The 18,377-nt window shown below is 56.8% G+C and overlaps 7 protein-coding genes across 7 annotated transcripts; 3 read left to right on the forward strand and 4 right to left on the reverse strand.

Annotated features, from left to right (window-relative positions):
* Window positions 1-176: 176 nt before the first annotated feature.
* EX895_000521 (uncharacterized protein) lies at window positions 177-1,937 on the reverse strand (the record flags this gene model as incomplete). Its single annotated transcript, XM_029881122.1, has 1 exon — window positions 177-1,937. The coding sequence occupies one exon, from the start codon at window positions 1,935-1,937 to the stop codon at window positions 177-179; it is 1,761 nt and encodes a 586-aa protein (XP_029742508.1).
* Window positions 1,938-3,062: 1,125 nt separating this feature from the next.
* Window positions 3,063-3,623, forward strand: EX895_000522 (uncharacterized protein; the record flags this gene model as incomplete). Its single annotated transcript, XM_029881123.1, has 1 exon — window positions 3,063-3,623. One exon carries the CDS (start codon window positions 3,063-3,065, stop codon window positions 3,621-3,623), a length of 561 nt encoding a protein of 186 aa, XP_029742509.1.
* Window positions 3,624-3,815: 192 nt separating this feature from the next.
* Window positions 3,816-5,783, reverse strand: EX895_000523 (uncharacterized protein; the record flags this gene model as incomplete). Its single annotated transcript, XM_029881124.1, has 1 exon — window positions 3,816-5,783. One exon carries the CDS (start codon window positions 5,781-5,783, stop codon window positions 3,816-3,818), a length of 1,968 nt encoding a protein of 655 aa, XP_029742510.1.
* Window positions 5,784-6,849: 1,066 nt separating this feature from the next.
* On the reverse strand, window positions 6,850-7,425 carry EX895_000524 (uncharacterized protein; the record flags this gene model as incomplete). Its single annotated transcript, XM_029881125.1, has 1 exon — window positions 6,850-7,425. One exon carries the CDS (start codon window positions 7,423-7,425, stop codon window positions 6,850-6,852), a length of 576 nt encoding a protein of 191 aa, XP_029742511.1.
* Window positions 7,426-11,351: 3,926 nt separating this feature from the next.
* Window positions 11,352-13,247, forward strand: EX895_000525 (uncharacterized protein; the record flags this gene model as incomplete). The annotated part of the gene is made up of 1 exon (XM_029881126.1): window positions 11,352-13,247. The coding sequence occupies one exon, from the start codon at window positions 11,352-11,354 to the stop codon at window positions 13,245-13,247; it is 1,896 nt and encodes a 631-aa protein (XP_029742512.1).
* A 642-nt stretch (window positions 13,248-13,889) lies between these two features.
* Window positions 13,890-15,254, forward strand: EX895_000526 (uncharacterized protein; the record flags this gene model as incomplete). The annotated part of the gene is made up of 1 exon (XM_029881127.1): window positions 13,890-15,254. One exon carries the CDS (start codon window positions 13,890-13,892, stop codon window positions 15,252-15,254), a length of 1,365 nt encoding a protein of 454 aa, XP_029742513.1.
* A 172-nt stretch (window positions 15,255-15,426) lies between these two features.
* Window positions 15,427-18,147, reverse strand: EX895_000527 (uncharacterized protein; the record flags this gene model as incomplete). The annotated part of the gene is made up of 1 exon (XM_029881128.1): window positions 15,427-18,147. The coding sequence occupies one exon, from the start codon at window positions 18,145-18,147 to the stop codon at window positions 15,427-15,429; it is 2,721 nt and encodes a 906-aa protein (XP_029742514.1).
* Window positions 18,148-18,377: the final 230 nt, after the last annotated feature.

Genomic DNA, 18,377 nt, shown 5'->3' on the forward strand with positions numbered 1-18,377 from the left:
CGATTCCAGAGCTGCGTTCCAGAAGGGTCGATGTAGAGTTCCTTGGGCGTTGCAATGACACATAAGACCACACACACACAAACACACAACACACGCATTGATCAACGGCTACGTGGCGTAAACAGCTGCATTGCAGAGACACGAGCCATGCAAGAAAGCGGAGCACACGGTCAACTTTACTCTTGCATGTCATCGCCATCGTCGTCGTCGTCATCGTCGTCGTCGTCCTGAATCCTGACAATGCCGTCTCCTCTACTCGGTTCCGAGCCGTCGACGACAACCTTTGCGTCGCCTTTGAGTGACTTGAGCCTGTCTCCGAATGTCTTGCGCACGGCGGGGTTGCTGAGCGCGTTGAAGACCTGCACCTGGCCTGCGCTGCCGGCAGCGGCGAGGGTGAGCGGGTCGTTGGGGCTGAATTTGGCAGCAAAGATCTTGCCGAGGCCGAGGTCGCGGCTGAGGACGAGGTTGATGGCTCCGGGCGCGGTACCATCGAGCGAGTCTGAGAGCGACCAGAGCTTGATGGAGCGGTCGGAGGAGGCGGTGAGGAGGCAGCCGGGGATGTGCGGCGAGATGTCGACGGCAGTGGCGGCGGTATCGTGGGCCTGCAGGGTCCATTGTGCGGAGGTGGGCGCGCGGATGTCGAACGACTGCACGATACCAGACTCGAGCGAGCAGAGGAAGGAGGTGGAGGAGGCAGACCAGCCGTTCCACACGACGCTCTCGACGTCGCTGCCGATGTTGACCACCGCCGCCGTGTCCGGCGTACGCGTGTCGAAGATGCGGATCGTCTTATCGTACGACCCGGTTAACAAGACCGCTGGGTTCGCGGTGGAGGCAGACTCGCCGCCGACGGCTTTGCACTGCCATGCGACCGACTGCACTTTGTCCGTGTGCGCCGCAAATGAGCGGAACGCCGTCGACGACTCGCTCGTGTGTGGACGCGAGAGATCCCACAGCTTGACCGTGCAGTCCGCCGAGGCTGACGCCAGCAAGTTCCGCGCCACAGGGTTCCACGAGAGCGAAAGCACCGCATCGACGTGGTATGCCTCGTTGGCAACGCGCGCTTTCGACTGCTTGCGCTTCTTCTTGCCCGTTCCCAACGGAGCGTTGAGCTGGTCCGTCTCGGTCTTGCGGCCCAGGATGGCATCCGGGTACATGCCATCCACGACGTCCATGCTCCAGACCTCGATCTCAGGGTCCATGGTACCCACGGCGATAAAGTTGCCTACCTCTCCCGGGGCTTTGGCGTTGTTGCTGTTCTGATCGCCCGAGTTGCGGGCGGGGGTGTAGTCGAGCCATTCGAGGCAGAGTGGGAACGAGGGGAGCATGAGATCGTGGTGCACGTACAAATTGGCGTCCTGTGCAGCGTAGACGTGCGCCTCGAGCTGCGAGACATCGTCTTCGGTCTTGGCCGTGATGATGAGGTTGTCGGTAGGATACACCTCGAGTTCCTCGCGTTCCTCTTCGTCATCCTTCTCTGCATCATCTTGCACCGTGACGTACGGGTCGTCTTCGTTGCTCTGGTAGACAGCCAGGCCACGGATGTTGCTAAACGCACCGGCGGTGGCTTGTGCTTGTTCCTCATTATCGTCGTCGTACTCGTCGAGGTTGTATCGAGTGAGGTCGTCCGGGTCCTCCTTGTCCTGGTTCTTGTCGTCGGACACGGCGGCATCCCCGTCTTTGTCCTCCTTCATCTCTTCATCCTCGTCGTCTTCATCATCTTGCCAGTTCTCATCATCGTCGTTACCAGTGTTGGGAGCGAAAGGGTCCTTGCCACGTGCAATATCGCGTTGCGCACGCTCGAGCTGCGCCTTGGCATCCTCGAACTGGACGTTGGCCATCTTGGAGACACGTTCCATCTCGTCATCGTCGAGAACGTACTTTTTGGGATGCGCAAGGCTCTTGCCTCGCGCGATCCATTGAAGGGCGCTGATCATGTGGGGCGATGAGCGGAACTCGAGCTGCGATGGCTCAAGCGAGTCAGTTGGTCGTGGAGGATAATGGAGAGGAGGTTTCAGCAGCGAAGCTCTTAGGAAGAATTTGGAAAAAAGTGCACAGCGAGTGGAGCAAAAAAGTCCAAAAATTTAGGGTCCGAGCAAATTCGGCTTATGTAAGCGACATTTTTAGAATGCAAGCCGAACAGCAAAATTTAGAAAAGTCTCTTTTTTCTTCCAGATTTCTCCACCCTGCGCCATTCTTCTCCTCATCCTCGAGCCCACTCTACAGACAACCATCCCCCGTATCACGTTTAATTGTGACAACTAACCCTCACAAACGTCTCAGCAACAAGATCACGGCTCGTGCTCGACGTCCTTCCTACCATGATTCGGGTGGCCAAACCCAAGAACGCTCGCTCCAAGCGAGCGCTCGAAAAGCGACAGGCTCGCGAATACGAAGCGGCCAAAACCGCCATCTTCGTCAAAGGACCTCACTCTTCCGCGCGACTCAACATCGCCTTGACCGAGCTCAACCTGCTCAAGAAACCGGACAGCATCTCGTTCAACAAGAAGAACGAAGCGCTGCCATTTGAAGATACGTCGTCGTTCGAGTTTTGGAGTGGCAAGAACGATGCTTCGCTCTTCATGTTTGGTAATTCGCAGAAGAAGCGACCGGACAACCTGACATGGATCCGCATGTTTGATGGGCAGGTGCTGGACATGGTCGAGATGGGTGTGGTGGAGGCCAAGAGCATGAGCGATTTCAAGGGGGTCGCGAGGCCTGGTGTGGGCATGAGGCCTTTGTTCCATTTCAATGGGCCGCAGTTTACGACGCCTGTAGATGCGACGACGAGCATGTTGGCCGGCGCGGACGGCACGGAGCACGATCCGACCGGCGCGTACCAGCAGTTCAAGAGCATGCTGTTGGACTTCTACAGGGGCGAAGAGCTCAAGACCAACCAGATCGCCCTGTCTGGTCTGCAGCATGTGATCAGTGTCACTGCCGCGCCCAGTGCTGATCAAGCCCAGTCCAACGGCAAGACTTCATCCTCAGCTACAGCGGAAGGCGGCGACACCCTCGCAGACCTGTACAAAGCCGCAGGCCTCACTCCCAACGGCACAGTCATGACCAACTCCACCTCCAGCATCGTCACTTCACCGCCCAACACGCTCATCCACTTCCGCGTCTACACAGTCCAGCTCCTCGCCAGCGGCTCCAAGATTCCCCGTGTCGAGCTGCAAGAGTGCGGACCCTCGTTCGACTTCCAGCTCCGAAGACGCCGCCCCGCCAGCATCGACATGCTCAACCAGGCGCTGCGCAGACCCAAGACGCAAGCCGAGAAGAACAGACAGGGCAAGGACGGCGCCAAGAAGAACATCGAGACGGACGACATGGGCGATACTGTGGGCCGAATCCACGTGGGCAAGCAGGATCTCAGCGGTATGCAGACCAGAAAGATGAAGGGTCTCAAGAAGCATCTGGACCCCACAGCTAGCGATGATGACGATGAGCATGATGAGGATATGGAGGGCGTCTCGGGTGACGAGGATGATGACGAAGAGTTGGAAATGGACGATATGACCATGTACAGCAATGAGGACGACGAAGACGAGGATGACGATGAGGAGGAGGAGGACGAGGAGGAGGAAGAACAAAAGGCCCCTGCTAAGAGGAGAAGATCCTAGGCAGCGCAACTATCTCTTGATGTCAACTCTGTCTCGCGCTCAGCTTTCAATGTACTTTTTCATTCAATCTTGTCACATCCGCACATCTCTCAGTTCGAGTGATTGTCTGTGTTCATGGTTCACACGCAGTATCCCGAACAACCAATTCAGAGTCCTGATGAGGCACGCTCATCGACACTTTCCTTGCGTCCATCAATCCTCCTTCAACCAAGCCTTGACAAACTCGACCTCCTGCTCGTGGATCAGCCTTACCCGCTCCGGCGTCTTGCTTTCATCTTTGATGCCATTCTCATCGCAATGATGCCAGCAATCCGGGATGAGCTTGAACGGCCTCTGAATCGTGTCGGCCCGGTCGCCACCGTAGGCGAACTCTTCGCTGTGCACCGTGGCCGGTCTCCAGGGGTCGTACTGTCCATCGATGAAGGCAAGCCTGTCGACGGAGAGGTGGAAGTTGCCCAACTTGTTGACTTCGTCAATGTCCGGACGGTCAGGCATGGTGAAATACTGCCCCGCGGGGAATCCCTTCTCGCAGATCTCGTGTGCATACGCATAATCGAGAAGGGTCGAGACGAGCTTGGGACCCGAAGAGACAAAGTACTTACTCTTGCCATCGGGCGTAGACAGATATTGAGGCACGGGTGGCGCCGTCATGATGTAGCCCCATGTTGAGCAGTACTGGAACGTCCACGCACGACCAGCGCTGAGCTTTGTCTCGTTGGCAAAAGCATCAAAGTCAGTCCCGAAGCATTCATTCGCACTGGCGCCCGCCTCGCCGTCCTCACCTTGAGTGCAAGGCTGGACGTAGTAGGTTCGCATGTACTGGGCGTAAGCATGAACCTCTCGGGACACTTGCAAGCCCTGCGATTCGAGGCGAGCACTGACTGAGTCGTGCTCATACTTGCCGTCCGCACCGTAGGTCGTCAAGACATTGCAGAACTCGTCAAACTCGGTCGAGGTGACGGCGGGATCCCAGTTGAGACTCTGGAACGCGCCGAGAGGAGACGTGTTGAGGTTGGCTAGGTCGCCGAGGTTGGTGAGACCCTCGAGACCAAAGAGCTCAAGCAGCTGCTGAGTCTTGTTGGCGTCTCGGGTAGGCTGATTGCCGCCAGTCAGTGGGTTCGGCGCAATGATCTGGTCGATGCCAGCGATAGCCGCCTGGATGACTTGGCTACAATTGGTAGGTGCACCACGAGCAACTGGGTAGAAGTACTCGGGGAACTCGTCGACGGCGGCAACGACGGCACTCGAAGCAATAGCTCCATGGACAAGCTCGGGATAGAGCAAGCGCATGTGGGCCGAACGCGCACCTGGATAGCTGCCGCCATAATAGATAATCTTGCGCTTCTCGGTGTTGTCCGTTCCGGGAATATTGAGATGTCGGATGAAGTCTGCCGAGTCTTCAAGCGCCTGCTTGTTGGTCAGCCATCGGAGCTGGTCGACCCCCCAAGCACTGCCTGGCCCTAAGTCGGAGCGATTGGGCAGCGACGTACCGTAGTAGCGGTGTTCGAGCACGATGCCGATACCTCCAGTAGCTTCTGAGAGGATGTCCAGGATGCCCGTATCGAGGAATGGGATGCGAGCTGTGGCGTCGGCCTCGCCGCTGTCGAGGATGTAGATGGGCACGGCCTCGCCGCCCTTTCGAGCCGAAGTAGGCTTGTAGTGGCGGGTCGAGTAGAAGAAGCGCTGATCGAATTGAGCCTGCGTGGTGTTGTTGAAATGATCCAGAGGCTGCCTGTAGTACGCGGGTTCCGTGATGTTGTGCTTGCTGCTCTTGAAGGCGGGAATGGCGTCGGCAGTGATGAACTCTACGTACTGTGCCAGGAACGAGCCGATGCCCGGCTGCGAAGGGAGCCTGTTACGGACGGCAGACCAGGCTTGGCCAAGAAAGGCATCGCTACCGCTTTCTAGACTTTGCTGCGGGTTGAAACCCGCAGAACGTTGTTGCTGATTTTTGTACCTACGCTCGAGCATGCGCTGGAATCCATCCATACGTCGAGGGGTCGAGTGAGTCAGACGCTCGGCGCTGATGTAGTGGGAGGGAACTCCAGCTGGAGATTGCGAGACGCTGTTGGTCGGCACAGCATTCGTTACAAAGCTGAGAGCAGACAAGCTTAGCCCAAGTGCCAGCCAGGGCGGCGCGATAGAAGATGCAAGCTTCATAACGAAGACAATTGTGCTCGAGCGCCGTCAGTTCGACAAAGGTGCGTTGCGAGATGATGGTGATTGAAACAAAGCTGAGTCCTCGTCAGTCCGATCACTGCTCAGACACTCCGGTGGACAGCGGAGGCAGAGGTTGAGGGCGGTGATCACTGAAAGTAACTTATAGACTGTCGGATGTCACCGACCCGCTTTTTAGCGTCTGCGAGGGACGTGCGCGAAATCTGCACCCTGCAGACGCTCTAAAGCGGATAGACTTAGAGCCAGATAGGGGGTTTTCAGAAGTGTGATCCTTCCGCATTTGATCGACCGAAAAGGTCGCCACGAAATTCACCGGTCAAATCACCTCAAGTCATAGCTTAGCGAAGAAAGGATCACGTCGCTCGCCACGATGGTTCTCTCATGGCGCAACGGAACGGTAGGGAAGGCCTGCGTTTGAATGTCATGAACGGACGCCTCTGAAAGCAAAGGTCATTGAAGAGGCAACTTTGAATAAGCTTTTCGAACCTCGCCTTCTCACTCACCACCATCCGAGCTCAAACGTGCTCCAGTTGCAAGTGCAGCATGCAAGTAAGTCTTTCGGCAAGAAAGCGACGTCGAGGAGCCAGCATCATCATGTAGTAGAAAGCATTGTGGCGGATTGCATGAGAGTTCGTACATCGTGAAGCGCAGACACAAGAGACGGAGAGGGGCGAGACACAAGAGAGGGCACAGAGACGCAAAAGATGTTGGAACGGTGGAGCAAGGGAGACAGGCACTAACGGCAAGCCATCGGACTTCTGCTCCAGCTCGAACCTCTGCCCTGTGGAGAGCGCCTGAGAGCGTGAAGGGTCAAGAGCCATTGCAAGGTATGCTGCCGGGAAAACCGATGACAACTGTTCGTTATTGAGCCTAGAAGGGCCTCGTCCTACTTGAATGCTTGCAAGATGCATGTCGCGTTGCGATCCGAGCTCGACAATCATCGACTGCCCACCATGGCATCCAAAGTTCTGCGAATGAATGTACCGCTGCGAAGATGATGGCGAGGGTGGGAAAGGACTCCGGAAAGGACGGAACGAGGGTGTTGAGTCTAGAGAATGGCGCACTTGGACTTCTTGCGGATCACAGGTGGTTCCAAGGCAGCCACGATAGCCTCGTCAAACACGTTTTTCAGTCCCTTCTGCGTAAGCGCCGAGCACTCGACGTACTTGACCGCACCCAGCTCTCTCGCCAATCGCTCTCCGCCCTCGAACGGCACGGGACGCTGCTTTGAACGCGCCAGCTTCTCGATCACGGCGTGGTCGTCGCGCAGATCTACCTGCGTTCCCACGATGAGACACGGCACACCGGGGCAGTGGTGGTGCACCTCGGGGAACCATTTTTCCTTGACGTTTTCGAATGAGGCTGGCGAGGTGACCGAAAAGCAGACAAGGAACACATCGGTCTGTGGGTATGAGAGCGGTCGCAGACGGTCGTAGTCCTCCTGACCGGCGGTGTCGAACAATCCGAGCGTGTATGGGTCCTCGCCGATCATGACGGTGACAGCATAGTTGTCAAATACGGTGGGAACGTACTCCGATGGGAACTTGTTGGTGGTGTACGAGATCAACAGGCAGGTCTTTCCGACCGCACCGTCTCCGACAACGACGCACTTGATGGTCTGCATATCGGCGTTCTGCTGGTCCGGCAAGTAGGAATCGGAGGCGATGGTGGTAGAGAGCGGCGAAAATTTCCAAGCCACCGATTGCAAAAAGATGATGAAAAGGAAGAGAGATAGCGAGGTCAGAACCTTGCACGTTCGGCGTTCGTAGCTCTGTGAATAGCTTGACGCTCTGCGGCTGAATGCGAATTCGCACTAGCGTAGTGGGGCAGGTCCACAAGTGCTGGCGACACAAGACCCATCTTGCTCTGCTGCAAGTGCCATTTACTCGCGGTCGCTGAAACGACTATGCCTCTCTCCTTGGACGCGGCCTCGCCTGCGAATCGTATCATTTCGCCCAGTATCGCACTAGGCACGCTGGCTTGACTGCATGTTGTCGAGATGGTTGCCTCAAGGTGCGAAGCTTGAAATGAGAACACTTACATTCTGAGGCTATAGTAAGGGTTTTTTTGATGGTAGAGCGGAGCAGATGGCGACTTCAAAAGGCTGCTTTGGGATACCTTTCGACGGGGGTTGCAACGGTCTCGAAGGTCAAGCACGGCGGGAATAGTCCAGTCTTGGACGGGCGAGAGCAGCAATGATAAACCGGAAAACGGATGGTGAGGTGCGTTGGAGTGCACACTTGCTTTTATGTCTGATGCGATGCTGCCGATTCGAGGTCGAGTTGAGCAAGAGAGCCAAACAGAGTTGTGCGAGAAGAGCTACGATAGCCGCGATAGATGGTGGAGAGGACGAAGAAGCACGATAGGATGAAGAACCGAAGAGGCCGATGTAACAGGGTATGTCGTTTCGGTATGAAGTGAAGAAGGATGGGAAGCAGAGGAGCCGGACTGTCGAGTTGAGGCCGAATTGAACTGAGTTGAGATGGAGGAGGAGGCCTTGTCAGTATCGCTCTGCCCGCTCGCCCGCTCGCCCACTCGGCGCCCTCGCTGACCTCGCCGCCTTTGCCCCCCCAAAGCAGCCGCTGAATGCACGCAGTGACCAGCGCGAGCAGACGGGCTGGGCGCGCGCTCTGCCACACATACACACACAGACAAGCAATTTTGAATTCGCGCATTTTCGAAGCAAAGCAAAGCAAAGCAGCCAGGCGGCAGGCAACGGCGAAGGTATTCAATTTTGACCTCTCGAACCCCGCGCCCTTGGCCTCAAGCGCAGCCTCACCCCTTAACAATGCAGCGATTCATCTTGACAAGCACTTCAATACAAAAAGTTGAAACATCAATTCTGCACAGGTTATCGAGTTGCAACTTCTCACAGCTACGAAATTGTATTCGCAAATACAAGCTTCTCTCCAGCTCGATTCAGCTCTGGAGTACAAAATTCAGGTTTGGCTTCCTAAGAACGAGCACAGACAGATTTTTGAACTGCAGTGGAATTCTACGGCTCTCCATGGACTCAGATAAGGGTCTTAGGCTGTTGGGTTCTACAAAGGAGGGTCTCTGTGGTCTCGTCTCGAGGTCGGTCTTTGGTTCATTCACTTCGGGGTCTCGACTGCGAGTAAGCTTGGTTGACAGCGACGCTGCCCATCAGCCCGACTGTCCAGCAGCTGCTACAAGCTGTGGTCCGTCGGACATCCAGTCGCCTGAGTAAGCGATTCGCTGCAAGCTGCCTTGTGATGTCTCCCGTCGCTTGACTCCAGGTTGCAAGGAAAGAAAGATAGGAAGGAAGGAAGAAAGGAAGGAAGAAAGGAAGAAAGGAAGAAAGGAAGGAAGGAAGGAAGGCGCCGTCAGTGCTCTGAACGGCCTTCGATGCCATGTGGCCCCGTCACTGCGCCCTGCGAAGAGATTCAGGGCGTGTGAAGGCGCAAACTGCTTTGCGCCGCTCTCCTCGCCGGGACCTGAATCTAGAACGACGTTCTACTGCATAACCGCGTCAGTTGCTTGCTGTCCTGTGCTGTATGCCAAGACCACACGTTGAGCGTGCCTGAAGCCGGGTGCAGCACCCACACGCCAGAGCCGACAGATGGGTGAGACCGTTGCGACATGCAGGTCGATCCCACTTGCTCATGCGTGGAGCTGGAAAAGCCGAACCAGAGCATGGGACCATCACAGTATTGTAAAGGGGGCCACTTGGTGCAATGGAAGCCATGTACTATCTCGGCAGAGGACGGCGAACAAAGGCGTGGCTCGTGTTTGCTGAGTGGGCACGTTTCTAGGAGCAGCCCGCGGAGCTATCGGCTAGCTTGCCGTTCAGGGTCCTGGATGGGAAAGCTTACGGGACAACGGATCCGGTTGCAGCTGAGTGCGTAATCGCGGTGACAAGTTCATTCCGCTTCCGGTGTTCAGAAGGTGGGACCGACAACCAGTCCCGGTCAGTCAGTCAGTGGTGATTCGCTCTCTCCGCGCTCGTCGGGATGGCAAAGCCAGACGAATGAGCGATTGAGTGGCAGCAGCAGCGGTTGTCGAAGTCACCTCTCTGATTGACTGCTTCGACGTTAGGAGAAGCGGAGAAACGGGTTTCAATACCCTTTTGATCAAGATTTCGTGCAGCATGACAGCATCGCTCTCACCTGGTAGGACCCTTGATACAGAAGCGCGCACATCGCGTGCTTTTTCGAGGCACAATGCACCGAAATTTTGTTGATCGCGCTGCGAGCAAAAAGGACATAGTGGCGGTGTCGATCGGCATGCCAAAATGTACAAAGATCAACATCAGCGAGCGCATCAGCAAACAACGATCTTCGAAACCGAACTTCGGCCAATTTCCAACGAATGATGCAGCCACACATAGATAAAGCGAAAGGTTGCCCAGGCTAAATGCTTCTCGTTCAATGGCCCAAAGCAAAATGGGATGGAATGTGTCAAATGAACTCGAAGAATGTCGTGTGAGCGGGGGCACTGCCCCCTCATCCCGATCTGCCCACTTCGTCCCCCTCTGTGTTGACCTTTCACACACTGTCCTACACAATGCCATGCGACAGCGGGCCAACCCGCTTCAGCACACGCGGATGCGCGTGGGTTGTTGGTCTATGGTTGTCAGAGAGCAGAGCTGACTGACCGAGCGTTCGCTTCGAGAGGCAATTTTCGTGCTAAATCTGCTTGCATACTGTCAAGCTGGCTGACTTGTTCGGTTGAGAAGTTGCGGGCCGCGGCTGCACGTCAAGTGTGGTTCGTATCGAACGAAACATAGGCGCATATCCACGCAGCGACAGGTTTGAATGCCGATGGTGCGTCCAAATTCGCGGCAGACTCGAAAGCTTACGGGGAAGGTGCGCCGGCTGCAGCTCAGTCATGTAACAACAGAATCGTTTTCGGATTATTTTTGCCCGCAAAGCCTGCGCGGGCGAGCCGACGACTTTCAGCTCACCTGTCTGGCGCCTCGCTCTCCACTTGAATCGCTCTCTCTCTCTTAGATTGTGCAAGCACTTCGCGACTGACTGAGCGTCTGACTGACTCCTTTTCCATCATTGCTTCTCCGCTCCTGTCTATCCTGGTCTTCGTGTCTTCCTCCCGTTTCCATCCTCATCCTTTCCCCACCACCCACACTCGCATCACAATCCTCAACAGCTCATCAGCGCCACCACAACTACGAAGCAGCGACATCGATTTCGCAACTGCAACTAACGACCCTTGAATGGCAGCACCATTGAAAGAACATCACGATCCAAAGCACAAGTAGGCCTCCGTCAAGGCACCGTAGCTAGTCAAAACGCTCTTAGCCAAACGCAGGCTCCGAAATATCGACGCTGACGCCCGAGCACCGGGACGATCGAGTTCAGGGCGCATACGTTTCCGCTCCACAGCCAGCAAACTTGACATCGACTTTTTGCTCCGGCGTCCATCGTGCTGCGCATCAAGAAGTGTTGGGGACCATCTATTCTGTCAACAAATCGAATGGTCCGAACAGCACTGCCCAGACGACGCTAAGTGATTCGGCGTCGCACGACCATTACGCCAAGAACAGCAGCTCGTCGTCTATACACCTGTGCCACCATGGGCCAGCAACAGACCAAAGAGGCTGGCGCGTTTGGGGTGCCGGGCCAGCATTCTGGCCATGCACGCGCATCATCGCGAGGCATGTCGCCCTCTACATCTGCGGCCCTGGTCGCCTCGCTGTCGTCGTCCAACCTGCGCCCTCCATCCCCGCCGCCTCTGCCAGCTCATCTCGCCGATTCGGTCAAAGTCGATGAGGGTGGACTTGTCCCCCACGGCGTCTACACTGGTCCGCAGGACTACGACCAGCATTTTGTGCGCCAGAATATTGTCGACCGTCGACTCGCCCCCTTTTGCAAGGGCACTGACGACGACGAGGAACTCGCCGACAGCAGATTCAACAGCGAATGTCCCATCTGCTTCCTCAATTACCCCACACCTCTCAACTTTTCGCGCTGCTGCCGCCAACCGATCTGCACCGAATGCTTTGTACAGATGCAGCGTGCCGACCCAAACTCGCACAATCCGCCTTCTTCCGAGCCACGAGCTTGCCCTTTTTGCGTCGAGCCCGATTTCGGCGTGACCTACCTTCCTCCCGAAGCGCTGGAGAACGGCCGACGTTCGAGCAGCAGCGGCAGCGGAAGCAATAGTCCCAACGATGCTACCGACGCTGCCAACTTTGCCGAAATGGCCATCGGAACCGGTGGCGCAGGTGTCTCGGGAGCTGGAAAGAAAAGGATCCTGCCTGCTGATGATCCGAGCGTCATCACCGTAGACCAGGTGCGACCGGACTGGCACTTTAAGCTGGCGCAAGCCGAGGCCGCCGTGGCTCGCAGGGCCAACCGACGAGTCATCATGCGACAAGTGGGCGATCGTCTCATTCCCATTGGTATTTCTTCCTCTCGCATGGGCGCCGATTTGGCTGCAGCTGCCGAGAGCGGCAGGATCAATCTCAACGGACCCGGTGGCAGTATCATCTTGAATGACGGCCAAAACTGGCCAGGCGCCGGCTCGGTCACCACCTCTCGAAGGCGCAGCAGCCGCCCGAGCCGTGGAGGCAACGACGGCGTTCCCGAGCTAGCTCGACTAATGCGGATGGGCGCCGGCGAAGACATGGAGGAGGCCATGGTGATGGAGGCCATGCGTCTGAGCTTGCTCGAGCACGAAGAGCAGCAGCGCAAGCAGGCTGAGGAGGAAAAGAAGAAGAAGGCCGCTGCTGTTGCGGCGGGCGCACCAGCTCAGGGATCGTCTAGGCCTTCGCCGGAACCATCCGCAGCAGCAGCAAGCTCATCGCGACTCTCGCATTCGAATGAGCCTTCTACGGGGAGTAGCGCAGCGACTGGATCGGCGAATGGAACTGCACAGTCGGTCTTGGAGGAGGCGGAAGCGTCGCACAGTAGCAATATGGTTAGACCGCCCTTCACTGGTGCTGCTTCGCCTGTTGCGCCTGGAACATCAGCTCCGCGACTGCCGGTCAGTATGGTAGATCCAGCCTCGCTGGGACTGTCGCAAAAAACCATGGACGAGCTCCGCGAACTGATCGACGGAGGTCCTTCGCCACCCGCTTCGTCCGCGTCTGCTTCGTCGCCCGATGGAATTTCGTCTTCCACGCCGGTCGAATTCACCGAAACGACACGCTCTTCGCGCTCGATTCCCGCACCTGAGCCTGTTCCTGTACCGCAACCGGTAGCAGGTCTTGGCTCGGCTCTTCCACAACAGCATGACCCGAGCATCAGCACGCAGCACGGCTATCCTTCGCCTCCGGCAGAGTCGAGTGCTGCGACCGCCAAGCATGCCACTGCATTCTCGACCACCACCTCTCACGTTAGCAGATACTCGAGCGCACCAGGTAGCCCGGGATCGTCTGAATTTGCAGCATCAGCAGCAGTGCCAAGAAGCCGTATCATCAACCCCAACAATCCGTTCCGTCGCAGCATGGGTGATCAGCACCATTGAGCTGCTCGCTTGCTGCTCACTTTTGGGCTTTCAGTATTTTGACTTGCATCTCTTCCGCATTGTATCCTCTTCCGAACTCAACTCGTATCCGATCTGGGCTCATTTGTCGATCTTAATGGTTTTCTGCAGTCTTGCCTTTCTCTTGTCACCGTCACCTTGTTTCAATTCCATGGCTTTGTACGCGATGTCAGGCAGGTTTGGTTTGTGTCTTGTGTGAAAGGGAGATGAATGGAAAGACTGATGGGAGCGCTTGATTGAAGATTGTTAGATTGTGATGCGAAATGGCGGGGTTAGGGCGCCGGCAATTGAGGGAAGCGCGACATCCGGGATTCATTGTGTGTGGAGAGAAGGAGCGATGATGCAGTTAACCCTTTCACGTCCAGTTTTACTCGTCTCTCTTCCTCTCTCATACCTTCACCTTCCGCTGCTCGACCGGGCTGTATACATCCATCACCTTCCACACCTGCTGGCAGCTCTCAGGATTGTTGGAGCAATTAACCGTACGATTCTCATTCATTTGTGGGTCGCCGTCCTGGCAGCGCCGCACGAACTACTTCAAAATCAATCATCCATATCTGTGGTTGGTAGCCAATATCCGTGCACTACATCCACCTCGCAAACAGCGCAAGAACACTCGCAAATATGGATGTGCTAACCTCAGTAGATCCAACATCCTCTCAGCCGTCCTCAGCGGACCCATTCCACCCGTCCTTCTTCGAGCTAGCGGCGCAGTCGCAGCTGCAAGAGCTCATCAAGCCGGCCGTCCGCTATGTGCTCGCCGTCCTCGCGCAACGCAACCCGCGCTACCTGCTACGCGTAGTGAACTCGTTTGACGAGGTATACGCCTTATTCATGGCCGGGATCGAGACGCACTACCTGCGGGTATGGGGCAGCTCGTTCGCGGAGAACTTCTACGGCTTGCGGCGGCGAAAGCGGCCCGGCCTGAGCCGATCCGCGGGCGCAGCGACGTCGTTGAGCATGGCGCGCAGCGAGAGGCTCGGCAAGAAGGAGATCCGGCTAAGTCTGCTTTTCTTGGTAGCCCTGCCGTATGTGGGGGCGAAGCTCGAGGATGTGTGGGAGAGGAACGGTGGCGGGCTGACCAACAGCGCGAATCTGTTTGACGAGGATCCTTCGGCGGGGGCAGGGGCAGGGAGGTTTAGCGACGACTCGGCATCGGTGTCGATCCAGCAAAAAGCGAGGCGGTGGGCGATGGAGGCGTTTAAGACGAGCTATCCGTACTTGAAGACGTTGTACCAGCTGTGGTTGCTGACATACAATGTGCGGTACCTGTTCGACAAGACTCCGTACTGGCGGCCGTGGTTCAGTGCTATGCGCATCGACGTGCGGCGCGTGGGGCCGAACGACGGACCGCGCAAGCCACTTCTACCGAGGAAAATGCCGAGCCTGGTGCGCCAACCAGCAAAGTTCCTCGCGGTGGTGCTGAGGCTCGCACCGGGGATGGTGTTCGAAGGGCTCAAGTACGGTCTGCCAGCGAGCATCTTCTTCTTCAAATTCTTGGAATGGTGGTATGGCGCCGACAATCCGCGTCGTCGTCGCTCCAACCCGTCCTCCTCGTCCAACGCCTCTGCCTCTCAAGAAGAATCCTCTGCCACCCTCGACCCCCCCGCCCCGCTCCTCCCCGACTTTTCCAACGGCCTCTTCTCGCCCTCCATCCCCCCAGCCCTCGCCACCACACTCCCGCACTACAAGCTCCCGCACATCTTCGCCCTCTCCAGCACACTCCTCCACAAGCTCACCGACGACTCAGCCCAAGCCCCAGACGTCAAACCCACTCTCTTCGCGGACAAAAACGGCCCGAGGAAACTGATCCACAACTCGTGTCCGCTGTGCGGCGCACTGCCGATCAACAACCCCGCCGTGCTCCCGAGCGGGTACGTCTTCTGCTACACGTGCGCGTTCGAGTACGTCGAGCAGCACGCCAAGTGTCCTGTCACCTCAATCAGCGTGCCGGAACGCAAAGATGCGCTGAGGAAGGTGTTGGGGTAGAGACCAGATGCAATCAATAGCGTTAGGCTCTTCTGCAGCGACAATACACACACTCTCTCTGCGAACACATCCTGCTTCTTTGTGTGTGCACAGTCTTGTTGTGTGATGCTGCATTGAAGAGGGTGAATGACATTGCGTTGTGAACGAAGACCCCGGTTAAGCATGGGCGCGCTCATATGCGCTCGAAAAAGTACACGTACGCCTGAGCACTCAGCCCTTTCACCCCTACATCCTCCCCACCCTCCTTCGCAGTCGAGGTCAGCGGAGCCCTAACCACCTTTTCATCGTTGAAAAAGATCCACTCGTCGCCCTGCTTGACATGCGCCACGTAGTGCCCACTGTGCACGCTGGGGCCCTTGTGGCTGATGAAGCTCTTGGCCGCATATCGCGCCGGCAGATCGCTCGAGCCCGGAATGATGCCCGACTCTGCCGAGCTCTCTCCCGCCCCCGCTGCCTCAGTGGCCGTCAAACTGGGTTCAGACGCCTCCTCCCCAACGTCGTCCGGGTTTTCAAAGAGCCAAGCGACAGCGAGCTCGGGGTTGTTCGAGTTAAGGCGCAGCGCCTTTCGTGCTTGGGCGGAGGTGAAGCCCATTTCTTCCAGCATCGTTGTGTCCGGCCCTGCACCCGCGCCAGCAGCTGCTCCTGCAGTGGAAGCCGAGGCACCGACGGCGGCGGAAAAGTTGATAGGATCATCGATATCCGCATCCTCCATGTGAGCGAACAACCAGTTCATCGCGCTCTCCGCATCGCCCATTCCTGTTGCCAGCATAGCCTTCTTGCACCTGATCTCTGGGAAACCCATGCTGGTCAATTGTGACATGACGCCGGCATCCCATTCAGGTTCACCGCCGCCCGCCGCACCAGCAGCAGCGGAAGCATCTTCATCCTCAGGCAGCTCCTCTTCATGCGGCTGTTTGCCGCAGCCGAGGTAGCAATCGAGGTTAAGCGTTGCATCGATAGGGATGATGATCGGAACGGGCACTTTCTGCGGCACCCAGTTGAGCAACTGGAAACGTCGTACTTGCAGCGCAAGCACTTGCGGGAACGTGGTGAACAAAGTCCTTTTGGTGGCCGTCACTTTCGTGCGGCACGAGGGACAGTTGTATTCGAGCTCCTCGGGTGCAGTGAAGATGTCGAAGCACTCGACCAAGCTCACCGGCTCGTACTCTGCGGCAGTATTGCTATTGCTGTTGCTCGCTGATGCAGCTGCAGAAGTGGAAGCCGAATTGGCAGCGTGAACGCTTTCTGCTGGTTGCTTTCCGACTGACGCCTCGCTGTTGACAGCTTTTTGGCGGATAGGCACAGGGAGACTGAGGCCCGCATCCTGCCGCTCGATGCTGTAGCGTACCTTGTGACACGAGTTGCACTCGAGCCTCTGCTCCAATCCGAAGCCGAACACGTTGGTCGGGTCTTCGGTGAGGGAAGAATCGGCCGATGCCACCTTGCGGTTCTCCTTCTGGACAATTCCCACAAGATACTTGAAGAATTCGTCGGCGTCTTGCTGGCGCATGGTCGAGAACTCTTCATGGCCCTTACCAACCAAAGCCTTCAACATGTTGGGACGGATCCCCTTTTGAAAAAGTGGTTGCTGCTGCTGCTGCTGCTGCTCTTCCTCGCTCGCAGCTCCAGGAGTCCACACAGAGTCATTCCCCACTTCCGGTTCGCGTGGATGCGAATAACGGCCGGACAAGAGGCCGTCGGCGATCTTGGTGATCTGGCATTCGAAGCACGAGGCCGGCTGGTTGGCGCATGCGAGCGTGTGCGGGCGGTAGGCGTCGCCGTACCTCCTTTGGAAAGCAGGCAGCGAAAATAGACTCTGCAGCACCGAAGCCATATAGCAGCTGTTGCCGAGATTGCGCAGGCCCGTAAGGCCCGGACCAAAGACAGGCTCAAGCGTCCTGCCGTCTTCGCCAGTCATATTAAAGTCGAACTTGAGGTTGTGCTCGATCTGCAGCTCGGTCATGCTCTTTTCGGTCTTGGAGAGATCCATGACGTTGATGCCAAAATGAGACAGATGCTGCGCAAGGTTGGGATCGATGCGAGCGTCGTTGCAAGCATAGCAGTAGATGTCGGCGCTGCCCTCAGCTGTGATGGTGCCTTGCTTGACTGACACAGGATGGCCGGTCTCCTCGAAATGAGTCAAACCGTGGCTGTTGCCGCCTACACCGCCAAACTGAGCACGACCACACCCAAGATGACCGCAAGTGAGACAGAGCCAGAGGTTGGAGGTGAGGTCGCACTTGCCACAGGAAGCAAGACCCGAAGGCTCGAGCTTGATGGGTGCTCCGGGCTGCACCAGCTCTCGTGTATGCTGACAGGGGACAATCTCTTCTTCCCAAGCTTTGACCTCGCTCTGCTGAGCCGAAGACATGGCGGTCATGACGCCACGAATGACCTCATCCAGCTTATCCGTGACGGGAAGCTCCTTTCCGGACCCGCGCGGATCACAAGCGAGGCATTTAGGAACAGTGTGATAGTCGTACTTATCGGCATCTGACTCGGCAGCAATGGCGAGCTTCTTTGGCACGGAGGGTGCACCTAACTCTGCGGGACGAGGCGGACGGCGTGTGCGACGGATGTTTACGACGAGGGCATGCTGTGTCTTTTCGAAATGAAGGCGCGAGTGCTCTCGATCACCGTTGCCAGTGCATGCGCCGTTGAAGCAGAGCAAGCAGACATCGATGCCGTTGGTCCCGTCCTGATCATCAAAACAGAGAGTACACTCCTCCTTGTGTACATGCTGAGAAGGTCGAGGTGGCGCCAAAGCCATGAATGCGGCGCTGAGATGTGGACAAGCCATGTCGGGCTGTGCTGGATGAGTGAGATCGTCCTTTGGCCGTGAAGTGGAGGCTGGTTCGTGCTCAGAAGTCGAAGGCGACCGCGACCTTTTCATCTGCTGGCGGGTAGCTGGTACGAAGGTTTGCTCGTCCGTATCCACTTGTGAGCAAAGAAGGAGTGTTGAGGATAGGAGTGATGTAGCTGCGACTCTGACTCAAGCCACTTGCCCGTTTGTTGCTTGAAGTATGGTCGTGGTCGAAAGAAAGGAGGAGGTGATGGTGGGAACGTATCAAGTTTAGAAGAAACTGAGCCGCTTTCTGAAGTTGGAAAAATTTCAACTGCGCA

The sequence above is a fragment of the Sporisorium graminicola genome, chromosome SGRAM_1 (genome assembly GCF_005498985.1).
Source record: "Sporisorium graminicola strain CBS 10092 chromosome SGRAM_1, whole genome shotgun sequence".
Classification (NCBI taxonomy): domain Eukaryota; kingdom Fungi; phylum Basidiomycota; class Ustilaginomycetes; order Ustilaginales; family Ustilaginaceae; genus Sporisorium; species Sporisorium graminicola.